Source organism: Dreissena polymorpha, chromosome 4 (assembly GCF_020536995.1).
Source record: "Dreissena polymorpha isolate Duluth1 chromosome 4, UMN_Dpol_1.0, whole genome shotgun sequence".
Taxonomy (NCBI): domain Eukaryota; kingdom Metazoa; phylum Mollusca; class Bivalvia; order Myida; family Dreissenidae; genus Dreissena; species Dreissena polymorpha.
The window spans coordinates 107228439-107247238 of NC_068358.1; the positions used below are offsets into that span (position 1 = coordinate 107228439).

Consider the following 18800-nt stretch of genomic DNA (forward strand, 5'->3'; position numbering starts at 1 on the left):
TCGATCGGATCGAACACATTACACATTAAGCTGCCTACATACCATCAAACTGGTTTCGTGATGAGATGTTTTTTTACGTGGTGAGTAAGAAAATGTTGTTGTTATGACAAATTTCACAGTCGGTTTGATTGATATCTATAACATATATAAAGTGTGTCTTAAGTTTGTAAGTGAAAAGTTTATGTGTCATTGAAACGAACAAAAACAATATAATACATGACAAAAGCGTTAGAATTGCATTTATTTATTTTATTTATGGAGAATAACACATTTCGGAAATGTAAGCATTAGTAGCGTTTTGACGCTGATTGAAAATATAATAACATAAGAGTTAAATAAAAAGTCGGCTTATTTTGTGTTGTTCCAATAAAAATGTCCTATAGATATGTTGATAAATCCTGATTTCCTCTTTTTTGAAGACACCAGCCAATAGATCACCGACGGCCACCGGCACCGAAGCGCACGTGGGAAGAACGTCCGGAATAGTGGATGTCGCGGTCACCGTATAGAGCGACGAGACGCCGTAACAGTTGATTCAACGTCGCCCGTTTACCGCCTAAAAGCAGAACAGTGTTATTGTGTGGTCTTTGTTTTATTTCGTGAGTTAAAATGTTGAACGGATGTTATTTGCTTTTAGGTCAACCTATTATTACCTCCTATATAACTAAAAACACTCAAAACAAAAAAGTTTTCTGGGAAAGTCTAAATGTGTTCTCGTTTTTGTTGCATTTGGGCAAAGTAGGAATATATAAATCCATCTATGTTCTAAAGAAAAAAGCAATATAAGTGTTTTAAATAATTTGTATTGTGTTGTTTGGGGTGGTGTATTGAAATAAAGATTGTTCACCATATTCGTGCTTAAAATAAACATAAAAACATTATAACACTATTTTTGTTTGGGTTTGTCATCCGGTAAAGTGTTATGGTGTGTTTGGGTTTGTCATCCGGTAGTGTTATGGTGTGTTTGGGTTTGTCATCCGGTAAAGTGTCATAGTGTGCTGATTCTGATCAGATAAAAAAAGCGATATTCCAATTGCATGTGCTGCGGATAAATTGTATCATTACTACGTGGTCCTTTATTGATAAGAAGTGACCATTTGTTTTCAATTATCCTTAAAAAACAATAATCATACACGGGCACTTTTTACATGTTTTGTTTTTCTTTCGTTTTTAATAAGTATATTACCAAGTGGTCGCATACATGAACATGTGAGTAAATAACAGTGTCAACTGCTGAAATTGACTTAAATTGCACTTTGATATGAATTACTATCTTTACTATGACCTTTCATTTTCAATAAATGAGCCGTGCTCTGTGAAAAGGGGGTTCAATGCATGTGCGTAAAGTGTCGTCGCAGATAAGCCTGCGAAGTCTGCACAGGCCAATCCGGGACGACACTTTCCTCTTTTATGATATTGTTCGTTTTAAGAAAGTTTCTGCTTATCAAAAATCCAGTTAAGGCGGAAAGTGTCGTCCCTGATTAGCCTGTGCAAACTGCACAGGCTAATCTGGGACAACAATTAACGCACCTACATTAAACCCCCTCTTCACAGAGCACGGCCCAAATGTTTTGCTTATTTTAACGACACGGATTTTAAAAGCGTTGGTTTAAACTGAATCGGTGTTTAAAACGGTCATGTATTAAACATTCATCATGGAAAGTGTCGTCGCGTTGGTGTTTGATTGAAAATCGCAATCATCACTTTAATAAAAATGCGGCACAATGCATTAAAACAGCCTTTTCTATTACTTGGCAACATGGTATTGTTTTGCACTTTACAAGGAATGTTTCGATATTTTAAATTATGCTAATGTTCCAATAAGAGTATGATTGTGTTATCAAATGCAAATGCAGTAGATTTATTCACTTGCAATATGTTGCTTAATTCGCTCTTTGCATCGGAATAATTGGACCATTTCCACAGATTTACAGGTGCAATAATGTCGTTTAATGACCAGCCATTAAACGCATTTCTTCTGTAATAAGTTTGTAAATGCCTGATTATTTCAAAAGAAAGAATCCAGTTTTCTCCTCACCAATAACAATTTTGTATTCGACGTATTCACACGCTGTAAACTGTATACAAACTAAGTCCTTATAAGAATGTTCTTTACGTTTCAAATGAGCAAGTATGCAATCGCGTCATAACATTCACACTAGTACGAAACATGTATTTTAGAAGTGTGGTATGTGTTCATAAATAACCAGCGAAATGAGATTTACCGGTATGCTGGGCCCATTGCGCTCTCTTTGTGTAGCTGGGAAGATAGAGGTCGTTGGAGTAGGGTCTCGCGTCGGGAATGTACGGTGCGTAGGGCGACAATCCGTCTGCAGATAAAAATACGAACATAATGAGCTAGATCATATTTAAATGGACTTGTTCATAGATTATAGTTCTGTGGTTGAAAAATGTCATTTAATATGCTTTTTAACAAAGCTATAATGTTTGGAATACTCTTAACGAATTATAATAGCCAAAAAGTCTAACAAAACATTTTTCCGTTCCTGAGATGCGAAACTTGGACCTCTAGAAGCAAACTAACACGATATCACTGCGCCGGGTTAGCCTTGATACTTTTTAGCAAATTTTCAACATTGATTCAGTACTGAACGTATTTTCCAATTTATCGAGAAAAAGCTTTACAAAGACTATTATTTTGCTGATATTAAATGACGATACAGTTATCCTTTTATGAACAAATATTTTAACATTTTTCTTAGGAATGTTATGTTTCTTGTCTATCCACACCGTGTTCATTCTTATTTGAATCTATGACATTTTTTGTGAAAATCGTGTTTTTACCAAACTGTTAACATGACTTTCATTTACAAAAAGATGATTAATAGTTTTGTTTAAGTAACAAACACATACAACACACTATACATGTATTATCACAGTACCACTTTACATTGTGATAGATATTTAACGCCAAACAAAATGCTTCACGTAATGTACGAATTCAGGCTATTCCATAAAACGATAACCGTAGTGTGTGTCTTACAATGTGTTGAAGTTATGTGTTATAAAGGAAGTATGATTAAATGTTTTACTCAATAACACAGCTGATAAGTAAAAGCAATATATGAGATTGTGTATTCGTTATATTTAAATGCTATTTCAACATGTATGTTTTAATCTGAAGATTAATGTTTGGGATGGGATTTCATTGGAATAGCTCTGTGTAATTATTTAAACGCACGAAGAATGAATGCTTAAAGAAATGGTATTTGTTGTTTTGTAATCAACGGGTTCCTACTTTAAACTGTCAGAGCAGCAACATATGTTTTCAAACAGTTTTAAATTCGTACTAAAGTAATCTTATTATTTGTGTATGTGTATTCACAAAGTAGATCTATAATGTTCAATTTCATTTGAGTTGTCATATCTACAAGCTCAATAATGAATACATGGAGTCAGTATTCCTACCACATGACGTTGGTCATTAACATTTCACGATGACATAACTGTTGTCTCAAATTATCGCCTCTACTGCTTTCAGACATATCACCACGGATGCATGCGAACGTATTTTATTCTTTGAAATACATCTATCGTAAACCAAAATATATGTGCACCCGTAAATGTTGTTTTGTGATACAAATACAATATGAATGGAATGCCATACTCGAGCCTTGTGATAACATTTCCTGTTTGTTTGTTGTTTTGTATTCATTCATTATTCAACACACGTTTCTAAATAGTTCCCCTTTTCATTCCCGATGCATCGTTTATTTCGACAATATGGTATATAGTTCGTAAATTAAATTGTTACTTTAATTGGGTTTCATACTTTCTAATCGAGGTGTAACAGACTTTGTGGTAAGACAACAACATAACATATATGAGATAAAACGATTTAATATAAATATGTATGAATACTTACTTTTCTTAGTATTGCATCATATCTGGGTATATTAATTAATTTATGAATACGTTTTAGTAGACCTAATCAAAATTAAATAAAAATAAACAGCGTAACGTCCTGATATGCGTACATATTCATGATATCATATTAGCTGATGTGTGTTGGTTCATATATATGTTGGCTCTAAAAGGTACAAGGCATGCGGTAAAAGTGTCATGTGAGTCAATAGGTATGCACATGTGTACAGGTGTGTGCTGATAAACTATCCTTACAGCAATATTTTACCATTGCAGAGCTTTGTGGTTGATTATGTGCAATCACGTAAGTATCGATTCCACTCAGCATTCGTAAATGTCTTAAAACAAATGTGTTTTATGAGACATTAATTTGTTTTGGATTCATTTAAAAAACGTAGAGACGAGCGACAATTGCAAGACAAATTATATTTTTTGTAACTTTTGAAATCGTGAGTACCTGAAAACACATCCGAATTTGAAACACATTGGTTGTAAGTGGTTCATTAGATAAATGAAGCTAAATCGAGTATGCCGCAATGCTGCAAATAATGGATAAATAATATGTTTTAAAACCAGTTAATGTGAATGTTGCGGAGACAAATTAATTATATCTCATGATGTATGGTATGATCCAATAAAAGACGATGTTATACATTCAATTTCGTTCGTATGAAATTTGGAACTTGTGTAAAACGTTGCATTTTCGTAGATCTTAAATGTGTGGGTGTTATTTTGATGCCTTATATAAGACTTCGACTTCTAAGATTAATGGTACATTTGATTTCGTGGTTGATCGGGCCCACGAACATCCACGATCATGACTTCAAGATGAATAATCTTGTTTGTGTAGACATACATCCACGTCATGGATATTAACTTGTAATATATGTATAGAAACATCTCAACATAAAACACAACAGTTGTCTTTTGATTAAATTCCTACATACAAGCTTGACCATCAAGAATGAAAGTCGAGTACTCAATTTGATACGATTGAACAACTTATGTTTTCTTTTCCATATTTCAATATAAAGCATTGGCTACTAATTAACAGATGTAATTGGAGTTGTTTATGTTCCACTCGTTCTCCTGGACAGATTATTGTAGAAAACTGGTATCGTTTTTTTGTGTATCATATTTTGTGAGTAAATTCTTTAATTTCCAGAATGGTGGCATTAATTCCGTTAAATAAAGTAATCACACTAATTAATGAACGCAACTGCAAACGACTCTTACCATAAACAAAACTATTTCATATGGAACAAAAATACACATTTAAATTAAATACAACTTCAGTAAAATATTGCTGATGAGATTTGTGAGTCTTGTTTAAATATGAGATACTTTGATATTTATATAGAGAGCTTACATTGAAAAAATAGTATCAATGTATATTACTATGAACCCATTTCAAATCTAAATTCAGTATGTTTCACCTGAAGCAAATGGGTCCGAACAAATAACAAATGTCGTAACCATAAGAATATACATATAATCTATTACCTGAATGATATAAAATAACAGTTGATACCTTTTTTCATTATTTCTTGTAATGCAAGAGCATGAAATTCAGTATAGTTGTGTTTGTTTAATCTGGATTGAATGATCAAATAGTTAAACTTATTTGCCATGATCAGATTATAAATCACAGGACATTTACACTCATGAAGGGCACATAATTAAAGTAATGCTGCCCTAAAGCAGGGATAGTACATTCATTGAATAAAAATAATTAAACTTGGTGCGATCGGTGTGAAAACACTGATAGTTTAATAACGTCATTACGGAGAGATTTCGATGTTGAATGATATTAAACACACCCAAATAGAAAGCGTTATTATGAACAGACAGTTCTTATTATTTTGTAGCAGGTTGCTAAAATGTGTCTTGTTTCTAGAAGTTGAGTAGGCTAGACATGACATTTCCAGAAGCAAGCATTACGATGAACTGTGGTATATGATCGAACCTGTTGTATTTTACATAATTGATACATAACAATCTCCACAAGGGCGGCTTCCGCCGTTGCTTCAATTGCTAATATTATATAATAATTGCTAATAATTGCTTCAGTTATAATCGATTTTAAACAATAGTAATTGTTCGTGACCACGAACACGAGTGTTGTAAATTGCTCAACGATTAAAGAATGGAATTGCAAACACATTTCTGTATGTTTCGTCGATTACAAGTTTGAAATGTTTATTCTCTAACAATGCTTTGAAAATGTATTTACAATGATACTCTTGATTATCTTCATTTGTTTTTCTTCGTCTTGTTTTCAAGAATAAGCGTTTTAATCGACTTATTTATTTACCAATGCATGTCATGTTGTATTATGCTATCAGAGTGAAAAGATCAACTATCATGAACGACCAAATGCTGAAATGTTCATCGAACCGTTCAAAACATTTTGAAATCAAGCTTATTTATATTTAGAACGGTTATTAAATTTAATGATAAGCGAGTTAAGTCTCATTCTGAAATGTTTTGCAGTACAATACATGTTTTACTGAAACGTTAGAGTAAATGTTTTACATGTTTTACTGAAACTTTAGAGTAAATGTTTTACATGTTTTACTGAAACGTTAGAGTAAATGTTTTACATGTTTTACTGAAACGTTAGAGTAAATGTTTTACAATATTTCTTTCTATTATGAACTCAAAGATGTTATTGGAAGTAATGACTTGCTACCGGGTAGTCTTCCAAAATTACTTAATTACTATTTGAAAGTATCTTTTTAAATTGTAAGGTATTAAAATTGAAACAAAATATAAGCACTATAGTGCATCATAAATGATTAAAGTCCTATTTTTACTATAAACGCTTAGACTTTAAAAAAAGTCATGTATCATTGAATAATTAGTGTTTATGGAAACAAACACATATAACTATTTTACCAACCTTACTTGCGTAATACATTTGATTTTATCCAATATTATTTTTAGTTACCGATAGTCATCACAATGCATCAAAATGCGTCATAAGCTGAATATGAACAGCCGAACTGTTCTGTGTGTATATTTATTTCTTTACCATTACACCAAGCGATGTTTAGAAGCAACGCATGCCTATTTTTAGTAAAAGATTTTTTACCTAACATAAAAGTTTGGGCATACTGCAATAATTGTATGATAAAGATTCCTAGTCTTAGTTGCACGGAATGATACTTTAACCCAAACATTTTCACTTGTTGATGTTAAAGCGAGATTATACGATTTTAATATGTGTTGAATTGTAATATATTGACACAAATATGTTATAATAACATGCAAGAAGCATATTTATTCAGACTTGAACGGTGTACATCGTCTAAACACTATAAATTCCACAATCAAATATGTCACAGAAATAAACATAGTAAAAATATAAACATAAGCAGCATCGTATACGATTACGAAAATTCAAGGTAAAATACTTATTTTAAATATGAAGGATAACTTTGAAGTTAGGTAACAACATTAGAATTATTATTTCTTAAAATCATGGCATATTTTACAAATTTTGCTAATTTAATTAGTTCAAATTTATTCGTTGTATTCAACAACTGGTGAAATTTATAAACAGAAGGCCTTACATAGTAACATTTCTTAAGGTAATTTCTTCTAATATCAATGTACAAAGGGCATTTACAAACAAAATGAAACTCATCTTCGACATCTAATTCGTTACAAATAAGGCAATAACGTTCGTTTCGAGGTAGATTTTGACCAGCATATCTTCCAGTTTGAATTCTAAGTGGCAGACTCGAAGTTCGAAGCTTTGTGACGTAGTGTCTTAGTGATTTAGGTATTAAATCTAAATAACTTTCGTAAACAAACATAGGCTTAAATACACGGTACATATCTAAAACAGAGCTATTTTCAACAGATCTAAACCACTCTTGTTTAAAGGTATCAATAACAGCATTTTTAAAATGTGGTAAAACTATTTTAACATCAACAGAGCTTGGCTTATTAAACACGTATGACAAACCGTAGATGTCTAACATTTTTTTATAAGATACCCAATTAGAACGACCATTTAGGCAATCATTTAGAGCTTGACTATAAATTGATTTTAAAATTATATTATCGGTTTGAATAAGTTTAAACCAGTATTTAACCATCCTAACATATCTGTGAATAAATAGTGGGTATCTTCCTAATTCGCCGTACACTACAGCATTACATACATTTTGCTTAACATTTAGAACTCGTTTGCAGAACTTTAAGTGTACCCTTTCCAATTCAATTGTCTTTGTTTTACCCCATAACTCACAAGCGTGATTCAGTATGGATCCAACAAAAGCATCAAATAGCTGACATTGTGTTTTAGGTTTTAAGTCAAATTCTTTACATTTGTTAAATAATATATTCATAGCTTTAAGTGCTTTATGTTCTTGATTTAGCTGAACATTTCCAGTATAATTAAAACAGTTCCCAAATAATTAAAATCATTTACTACTTCTATTGTTTGACCTTCAAACGTCCATGTTTCAGATGGTAATAAATTACCCCGCTTGCGAAACACCATTATTTTAGTTTTATAAGTGTTAACCTTTAATCCACAGCATTTACAGTAATTTGATATAAGATCCAAGTTTTTCTGTACTTCCCCGGGCGATTTACCGATTATGGCCATATCATCTGCGAAAAGCAACAATATCAATACAATGTCATCAATACTAAGACCGGAAGAGGGATCATTCTGTAAAAATAATTCTAAGTCTTTTACAAAAAGGGAAAACAACAAAGGGGACATAACTTCACCTTGCCGTTATCCTACAGCATAATTAAATATTCTGAGTATGAAGCTCAATGCTTAACACATGACTTAACATTTTCATACATATTTTTAATTATTCTAAGTAATTTACCTTCTATGCCGGCTTTGTATATTTTAAGCCACAATGCACTACGATAAACAGTATCAAAGCATTTCACCATATCAACAAATATAACATAAAGTCTTTTATTTTCATTAACAAATTTTTGTACTAATGACATAAGAATGTATATAGCGTCAATTGTTGAGCGCCCTTTTCGGAATCCGAATTGGGCGTCCGAAATTATATTAAAGTTACTACACAAATTTTCTAATCTAGTGTTAACAACTGATGTAAATAGCGTAGATAAACAACTTAGAAGAGTAATCCCTCTATAATTGTTAACATCAGATTTATCGCCTTTCTTATGTAAAGGGATTATAATACCTTCTGTCCATGTCATTGGAAAACAACCCGAGTTCCACACAGCATTAAAAAAATCACATATATGCAATGCTAAAATGTCAATACATTCAATTAAATATTCGTTCAAAATATAATCACTCCCATATGCTTTGTTGCGCTTCAATCGTTTTACAGACAATTTAATCTCCTCAACGGTAAATGGCTGACGAATTTCATAAAATGCAGCAAATACAAATTAGCGCCCCGAGCAGATTGTGACGAAGATAATTCGTACATATTTTCCTACAATATCAGATGCATTTGTCTTTTTAGTAAGGGTTCGTGTGTCGTATGAATCGATATCGCTGCAGGAATTTCAAATGAACCGTTAAACTAAATTTAGATTCACATCGTACATGATGATATACATGCTGGCGAATTCGGCTGTACAGCCTTTTTCGATTTCAGAATTAAATATCTGGCTTATTTAGCAATTTTTCAACACATGTTCTTCTTAACTTTTATTTTAGTTTATATTGAAATATATGTATTATAAGGTTTTTACACATGTTATATTAATTAATAAATATTTGACAAGATCGTATATACCCGCTTTAAAATATTGTATCTCACTTTAATTCTGTATATGCTTTATTATATATAATTCACAAAGTTACTACTCATGAAAGCTGGGCTGGAGAGCTTCGTTTGTAGAAGGCTGGAATATGAATCCGAATAAAAGGCTTGCTGTATAGATCCCCAGCCATATGTGTGACTGGAAAACTGGTAAAAAAGCTTTCTTATTAACTCATTTATGCCTAGTGGACTCTCCCATCCTTCTAAATTGGATCAATGTATTTCCAAAATAGGGATGTCTAGTATATTTATTTCTATATTTGGAATATTTCTTACAGAAATTTATTGAAGCAAACAGCGCAGACCCTGATGAGACGCCGCATGATGCGGCGTCTCATCTGGGTCTACGCTCTTTGCCAAGGCCTTTTTTCTAGACTCTAGGCATAAATGGGTTAAAGTGTGAGCTGGTTAACACTTTTAAACTTAGATACGCATGTAACCTTTTACCACTAAGATACGTATTTTGTCATGTTTGTAGTCTATAAAAATGTTATATATTTAATTGAAGACCTTTTATGCTAAATTTAAGTTAAAATGGCTTCATTTCAAACCCTTAGATACTGATGAGCAGCAAATAGCATAAAACCTTAACAGACAGCGAGTAACTCGCAGGATATTCTGGTTTTATGCTGTTTGCACGTAGCAATTTCCACTTTGCCTCTCAGTGGGAAATGATTAAATGACTGACGTGATATTACTGCACTATGTCTATATGCGGCGAAATGAAACCAAACGAAAAAAGTAAAAAGTTGCAATATTTGGAAAAACTATTTATCTTGGTTTTGATTTTATTTGAAATACATAATTTTATAAGTAACAATGTTTAGAATTGAAGGAACTTTGGTAAAAGGATAAAGTTACGTATATCAATAATACAACTACATAACTAACCAAAACATTCTTCAAAACATTCGTTTTTTTTTTTAAATATACGGTAAATTTCAATTACCTAAACATAAAAGGAACATTTATTGAAATGATTAACGATGGGGTTAACCGATTACAGCATGGAGTTTCCAAAGTAAATTCTTGTTAGTTTAACCTGTCTGAGAGACTCGCCTCGATCTTATCCAATAATAACAAACACACACACACCCGTAAATAAATAGTAACACCCTAGCAGGATAAATCAAATGTAAAAAAGCAATTACAAACATTGATAAATGTGCAATCGTATTACTCCATTGATTTATAATTCAACAGAACAACATGTTAAAGACACACGATGGATTCAAATAAAGTAGCCTAAATAAATTGAGGATATTTGATGGATTTGGTGGAATATCGATTTTAAATTACGAGTGATCATAGAAAATAATATTTTCACCAGTAAATAAAAACTGATGTTCCACCGAATCCAACAAATTATGCTTACAAATTATCATTTGTTTAATTTTGCCATTCGAACAACAAAATGTCCCGAAATGCTGTAAGACGTATGTTCAAGTGAAGCTAAGCTGTATGTTTTTATAAAATTCTATGCAGAGTAGTCGCTCTTGACAAAATTGGGGGCCACACTGGGAAAACCTAACATATCCAATAATTGTTTCGGTAAAGCATTGACAATTACCGATAATGTTCACTGTTGTCAGCTTTAATTCATTAGTGCACTCTTATGAAGTCATCAATTACACAAAGTAAATGAGAAAAAAAGTTTTAATTTACTGATATTCCTCTATTAACCATCGGAAAACATCAAATAAACGTGAACAATCGTGACATTCCATAAACATGATCAGCATATACATTCTTGTTAATAAACGTTATTCTTTAGACCAATGCAATATTTCTTATACGTTACAAGACCAAACATGCACCACAGCTAAATCAGTTGTGTTTGATTAGCAGCAAACAATCCAAGCACATGCAATAATAAGAGCTAATATTTGTGTAATTTTAATATTTAACCTGCCTTTTATGATTACCATTCACAAATATTTAATTACGAAGGCTGAATACGTCTACATTTTCACAACGCAAGTAAATTGATATCGAATTCAGCGCTCCCATCTCGCTTAATGTAAGCAACGTGTAATGTTACATTACGAGGGTTGATAACAAGTTCGCGGAAATGTTCCCTCATTCCGTTACTGAATACATAATTATTAAACAATTTAATAAAAAAATCGATGTTTTGCAGGCAGTGTATTTTGTTGAAAGGTTAGTTTTTGAGACGCATTTAGAAACTCGCTAAGCGACCAAATGGTATTTATATGACGTCGACGTTTTTATAACGACGTTACTTTAAGGAATGTATAGTATATAAATACAAGAAGGTTAATCTGTATTAAATCAAAATGTAAACATTTAACAAATAAAATATACCAAATAAATTCATTGCGCTCAATTTTTTGCGAATTTACTGATCATCCCTTGTGCATAATCTTATCACTTGGTCACAATATTGCCATTTTTCATGAAGCTGGCAAACTGATTTCACACAAAACAAATGCATATTAAATTGCCTGTTTGTATTGTATTATGGCATGTGAGCATGAATATTTTGGTAACTTTGATCAAAATGTATAAAGTTTTATTATAAATGACTATTTGATATTTTTTTAGTACATATTTATAAATAAAGAGCCATCGCTTTCTGTGTAAAGTCTATGACCTATAACACAACGAGTGTACCCGTTTTCGAATTGAGTTTGATGCGTATTTCGGTTGAATAAAGATGCAATCAACTCGAAGAACTTTCCATTGAAATGCATTCTGCTATTTTAAACGACGTTTGCGAAGTCCATAAAATAGTCTTATCAACAGGATACATACGGTAACTAACATGTTTCTAAAATAGTCAAAGAATCAAACATACGAGCGCTTATAAGTTCATGAGTTATTTAAGTTAGTCAAACATTTATTTAAAGGACCTGCGTAGGGAAGGTCAACTTATTTTAAGAGATATGTTCACTTTTCACATATATTCAGAGTGTACTCTGCCTTTTGTTCAGCTTTCTTTATATATTTAACTACCATACGGACCATAGCAAATAATTTCGCTTAGGGACATACACTTGTGACTAGTGCTATTGTATGTATATATAATAAAAACAAGAACTGTGATATTTAAACGTCCATACAACAAAACTTGAATGATATAACTTGATGGTTAAGTACTACAAGCAAACAACTAATGACAATAGTATCCTCTGTATAAGGTACCAAATATGTTATGAATTATGAATGGATCGCTTGTGTAATTTAATTTGATTTTCTTAATAAATGGCTAGACTGGTACATTTACGATCTATACGTGTCCCAGTTATTTGAATAGTGTGTTGATGTGTTATTGTGTCAACGCAAAGACGCAAGCAAGAATCAAACATGCCTTGCAATTTGGAAATTTGGTTACATATGCTAACCTGTAACGCCAAATAAATATAATACAACTCTGAAATGTTAAGTCGCATCCACATTGTGTAATAAATGGTCTCTGACCTAAAACACACTTGTTACCCCGCCCGCAATGAGATTATAATACTACTCGATATGTGTGTAGGAGGTTTGAAACGCGTTCATAAGCGATAGAGCAAATAGTGCACTCAAGTAATACACGAGAACACATTCAAAAGCAATGATAAACGTTTTTTTTTAAATTCCGATATTCGCTTATTGGCATATGAACTGTCAACATAACAGTACATGTTAAAATCCATGAATTTGATAGTGATTCCTTCAAATCTACATCAAATGTGATAACATATGTATCTATCCCTTTGAAATTGTTATTGTCGTTGCTATTCTTAGCCGATATCTTTATCAATATACTAGACTGTGAATACGTTATGCGTTATGATGTATTCGTCGCTAAGCATAGTGAGTATTAGGATTTTAAATGATACATCTTATTTTGTGTAAATCTCGAGCGTTCTTATAAATGCGTTCGTTTGTTAATACATAGGACGGCTCGTTTAAAAAATTAAATATATCATTATAATTTTGATAATAAAATGAACTTGAAACCTGAAAGTAAGCAAGATGTTTTCTTAACTTTTTGTTACAGTTTTGAGAAACCGGGCCATGGTCAAACACATGAAAAGCTTCCATCCAACGACTAATAAAATACCAAGGAATAATCGAAAAAAAGAATCTAAGACAGCTGCACCGAAAAAACAATACATTGTTACATTACACTAAATCACAAGTAGCGCCTTTTTTCTAAAGGGTTCCTTTCCTCTTCTGGTATATTAATGATTCGGTTATCTATGGAAAGCCAAAGCGGACCCCCGCTAAAATACATATAATTATATAGTAACTATTGGGATTTTCATTTTTCGCGGAACTTTCATGTAGGAATCTCGGAAATCCATTTTGTTCGCGGAATTGTGCATATCATCGTAGAAAAAAAGCGGGTTCAAAAATTGCGTTGAACGTTCATTGAATCCGCATCTTCGCGAACTGTGCAAAAATCGCGCGGAACTTTCGTATCTTCTTTGGAACAATTGTCGATTAAACAACGTACAAAAAACGGGGTCTAAAAATCGCGCGTACCTTTCAAATCTTCCGTCGGAATAATTTGACATTGAACTTCTTTACAAAAGTCGGGTTGCTATGTAAATTGCGGGTTGCTTTACGATTAATTACTCCGCGCGATTTTTCAATAGCATTGAATTACTGCACGAAATTCGGGTTGCTATGTGGTTACGCGATAAAATTGGATTGGTTCCGACACCTAGAATGAACCAATCAAAACTCGTGTCTTATCCAGCATTCATGCAGTCATCATGATGGCGGTTGTTCAACATTAACACAAAACCTTTTAAGGGCGAAAGAGGAATCAATTTTGATGACATTAGCCACGAGGTAAGTATTTAACATACATGAATTATGAATTTGAATGCAATTAAAACAGCTTAAGATTATCGAGTGTTGTTTTCATGGTTTGCCGATATGCAAACGTCTCTGATAAAAGTTTAGAACATAAACACGTCAAAAATGAAATATAGTGTTTGTGGGTAAGAATCATCTTCCCTTGAGCTCAGTTAGTAGAGCTCCAAGTTATTGTTAAGGTAGTCGTGTGTTTTAGTCCAGCACCGTATACATCTTCAATTACAAAGAAAAAGAACAAGGCTTTACAGGCAATTCGTCCCAAAGGCAACTCGTACCTTGGTCAACTCTTCCCCATTTTTGTCAACTCTCACCGTGGCCAACTCGTACCTAATTCAAACTTATGCTTAGATAATTCAAGTTGAAACATAAGGAGAAAAATAAACATTGTCTTTATGAGTTTGACTTATAAACTGACCATCCTACACCTATTTTTGTATATCGGTACTTGTTTACTTTGGGTAGGTACAAGTTGACCAAAAAACAGGTGCAAGTTGACCACAATGGGTAGGTGTTCACCACATACGATTTGACCAGCATTCAGAACAAGATTAGTGATTATTACATTTAACTTTATCTGAAAAATAACACAATATCTTACAAACACAATGACTGTCAAGACATTCTAAACTCTAACAGTTAATAGATAATAGGTTTCAAAATTCAACATTTTGTCTGCATGGCAAGCCAACTTAGTCAAAATAATTTGACTTAAACCAGTGAATTCTGAGCTATTTTTCTAAAAGCAGAATGCACATTATGTCTAAAAAGTGTTTTAAGGCTAATTTCTGGTATGAACTATCTTCACACAAACAAAGCATCTGGTAAACATTCAGATATCAATAGCAGAATGCATATATGTATGAAACATGTTTTTTGTATTTTATAGCTGTAGCAGTGTTCCCAGCTTGAACATCATCTTCTGGGTACATATCTGAGTCAGAGCCAGATTGCACATCATCTGTTGTGGACATCCGAGTCAGAGCCAGCTTGCACGTCATCTGTTGTGGACATCCGTGTTCGAGCCAGCTTGCATGTCCTCTGTTGTGGACATCCGTGTTAGTGCTAGCTTGAACGTCCTCTGTTGTGGACATCCGTTTTAGTGCTAGCTTGCACGTCATCTGTTGTGGACATCTGTGTTAGAGCCAGCTTGCACGTCGTCATGTGTTAAGAACATCAGTCAGAGATAGCTTGCATGCCATTTCTTTAAGACATAAGAGTCAGAGCCAGCAAGGAAATCTCTGTTGTGAATGTCTGTCTTAGAGCCAGCTTGCACGTCATCTGTTGTTCCCATCCTTGTAATAACCAGCTTGCACATCATCTGTTTTGGAAATCTGAGTCAGAGCCATCTCTTTGCTTAGATTGACGCGGTGACTGTAATACGTTGCAACCTTAAGCTATTCTTATTGTTGAATAAAAATATTGTTTCATTTTAATATATGTTGTTGGATAATTTGTATGTTGAGTTGTATTGTTTGGTCATTGTAAAGTATCAAGTTATTTAAAGAAAAGAAAAAGCTCATCTTTCATCATGTATTTATATTAAAATTCTGGAATGCTAGTGAAGGTACAGTTCATATGTTTAAAAGCAATTCAATGTAGGAGGAGTGCTTGTATTTCAATGCACAGTAAATACCATCCTGTCTTTATGCTGATATATAAAACGGAGAAATAGTACACTGTCGTTTTTAGCTCGACTATTATATATGAAATATATATAGTGGAGCTGTCCTACTCACCCCGGCGTCGGCGTTCCCGTTAGCGTGCAAATGTTAAAGTTTGCGTACTACCCCAAATATTTCCTTTGTCCTTTGACATATTGCCTTTATATGTTGCATACTTCTTGACCAACATAACCCCAATCTATAAACAAGAGCAGACAACTGTATCAAGCATTTTGACAGAATTATGGCCCCTTTTATACTTAGACGATTGAACATTTTGCTTAAATTGCCATGACTTCTTTATTTATGATAACATTTGATTTATACTTTGACAAAACAACACTTACCTGACATACCACAATGCACTCCACTCAAACCATTCCCATGCCCCACCCCAGAATCCCCCCAAAAAATAAATAAATAATTGTTTCCTTATTTTTGAAAGATCATCTATTCAATGACCACACACACACATTATACCCCCCCTCTCCATGATGGCTTACGATATACTGTCAAGTACTCGAATAGTCGAGCACGCTGTCCTCTGACAGCTCTTGTTTATAATTATGCTAATATGGGATTGTATATCAAGCATTGTATGTTCAGATGAAAAAAATGTCATAATTTTTCTGTTTCTATTTTATTCCTGCTGAATGGTTTGATGCAATAAAGTTAAGTTTTTGATGACTTGTTTCTTGTAATATTATTTGTAAGCAAATTTTGCTGTAGTACACGTTTTAATATAAATATGTATGAAGACTTACTTTTCTTAGTATTGCATCAAATCTGGGTATATTAATTAATTTATGTATATACGTTTTAGTAGACCTAATCAAAATTAAATAAAAATAAACAGCGTTACGTCCTGATATGCGTACATATTCATGATATCATATTAGCTGATGTGTGTTGGTTCATATATATTTTGGCTTTTAAAGGTACAAGGAATGCGGTAAAATTGTCATGTGAGTCAATAGGTATGCATATGTGTACAGGTGTGTGCTGATAAACTATTCTTACAGCAATATTTTACCATTGCAGAGCTTTGTGGTTATGTGCAATCACGTAAGTATCCAATCCACTCAACATTCGTAAATGTCTTAAAAACGAATGTTTTTTATGAGACATTAATATGTTTCTGATTCATTTAATAAACGTAGAGACGAACGACAATTGCAAGACAAATGATATTTTTAGTAACTTTTGAAATCGTGAGTACCTGAAAACACATCCGAATTTGAAACACATTTGTTGTAAGTGGTTCATTAGATAAATGAAGCTAAATCGAGTATGTCGCAATGCGGCAAATACTGGAAATATGTTTTAAAACCAGTTAATGTAAATGTTGCGGAGACAAATTAATTATATCTCATGATGTCAGCATCTAGTATGATCCAATAAAAGACGATGTAATACATTCAATTTCGTTCGAATGAAATTTGGAACTTGTGTAAAACGTTGCATTTTCGTAGATCTTAAATGTGTAAGTGTTATTTAAATGCCTTATATAAGACTTTGACTTCTTAGGTTAATGGTTCATTTGATTTCGTGGTTAATCGGGCCCACGAACATCCACGACCATGACTTCAAGATGAATAATCTTGTTTGTGTAGACATACATCCACGTCATGGATATTAACTTGTAATATATGTATAGATACATCTCAACATAAAACAAAACAGTTGTCTTTTGATTGAATTCCTACATAAAAGCTTGACCATTAAGAATGAAAGTCGAGTACTCAATTTGATACGATTGAACAACTTATGTTTTCTTTTCCATATTTCAATATAAAGCATTGGCTACTAATTAACAGATGCAATTGACCTTTCGACAGCCGATTGATTGACAGGCTTATTAACCAATCAGATTACAGCATAGATTAGGCCCGTTACTATCCGCCATTTTGTCCGTCAAACTCGCCGTTGTCCGACACATAAGCTTATACGTAATTCTGTGTTTTAAACAAAGAAAATGGTTAAAAGGTGCTGTTATGGCACTTGTTATTCAGACACAAGGTATCCAGAACGGTTAAAAGATGGAAGTACGTTTTTTCCGTTCCCTCAACCGGGTACTAATCTTGAAAAATTCAAACGTTGGATTCGTCTTTGTGGTCGTCCACACGAACAGCTTAATCTCAACATATTAAGCGATCGCCCGAAAGCAAAACACAGTCGTAATAATAAGATACTACGCGAAAATAGAAAATGTAAGTTTTGCAACGGACACGTTATAAAAAAAGAGTATAACTTTGTACTTGTTTATCCTCTATATAGACAAATTAGAAAGGAACATTTAAAACCATTTTTCAAAGGTGGCCAACGTTAAATAAATTTGACATTCTAATGCAGTCGGCAAATAAATAAGACATTATAAACTTTGCTAGATTTTTTTAATGCTAATGAAATGCGTAATAATAAAGACAATCAGTTATTATTTTTAATAATATCACATAGAATAAAACATTTTTTATTTCTTTCGGTTTAAGTCTTCCAAATTTAATGTAAGTTAAGAAACTATTTTAAAATGCGCAAGTAATTATCAATAGGGGCCAATAAGTGTCATTTTACACCATATGTGGGCTTTCTACTAATCCGTTATCAAAACAGATGCCGCAAACTGTGAATGACCCTT

General features: G+C 32.8%; 1 protein-coding gene across 1 annotated transcript in view; it reads right to left on the reverse strand.

Annotated features, from left to right (window-relative positions):
* Positions 1-237: 237 nt before the first annotated feature.
* Positions 238-18800, reverse strand: part of LOC127880045 (uncharacterized) — a 62436-nt gene continuing 43873 nt past the window's right edge. The window contains exons 2-3 of the mRNA XM_052427269.1: positions 2226-2330; positions 238-556 (exon numbers count right to left, since the gene is read on the reverse strand). Of these exons, the coding sequence (XP_052283229.1) occupies positions 435-556; positions 2226-2330 (227 nt within the window). The 3' untranslated portion in view covers positions 238-434. The remainder of the gene's footprint in view (positions 557-2225; positions 2331-18800) is intronic.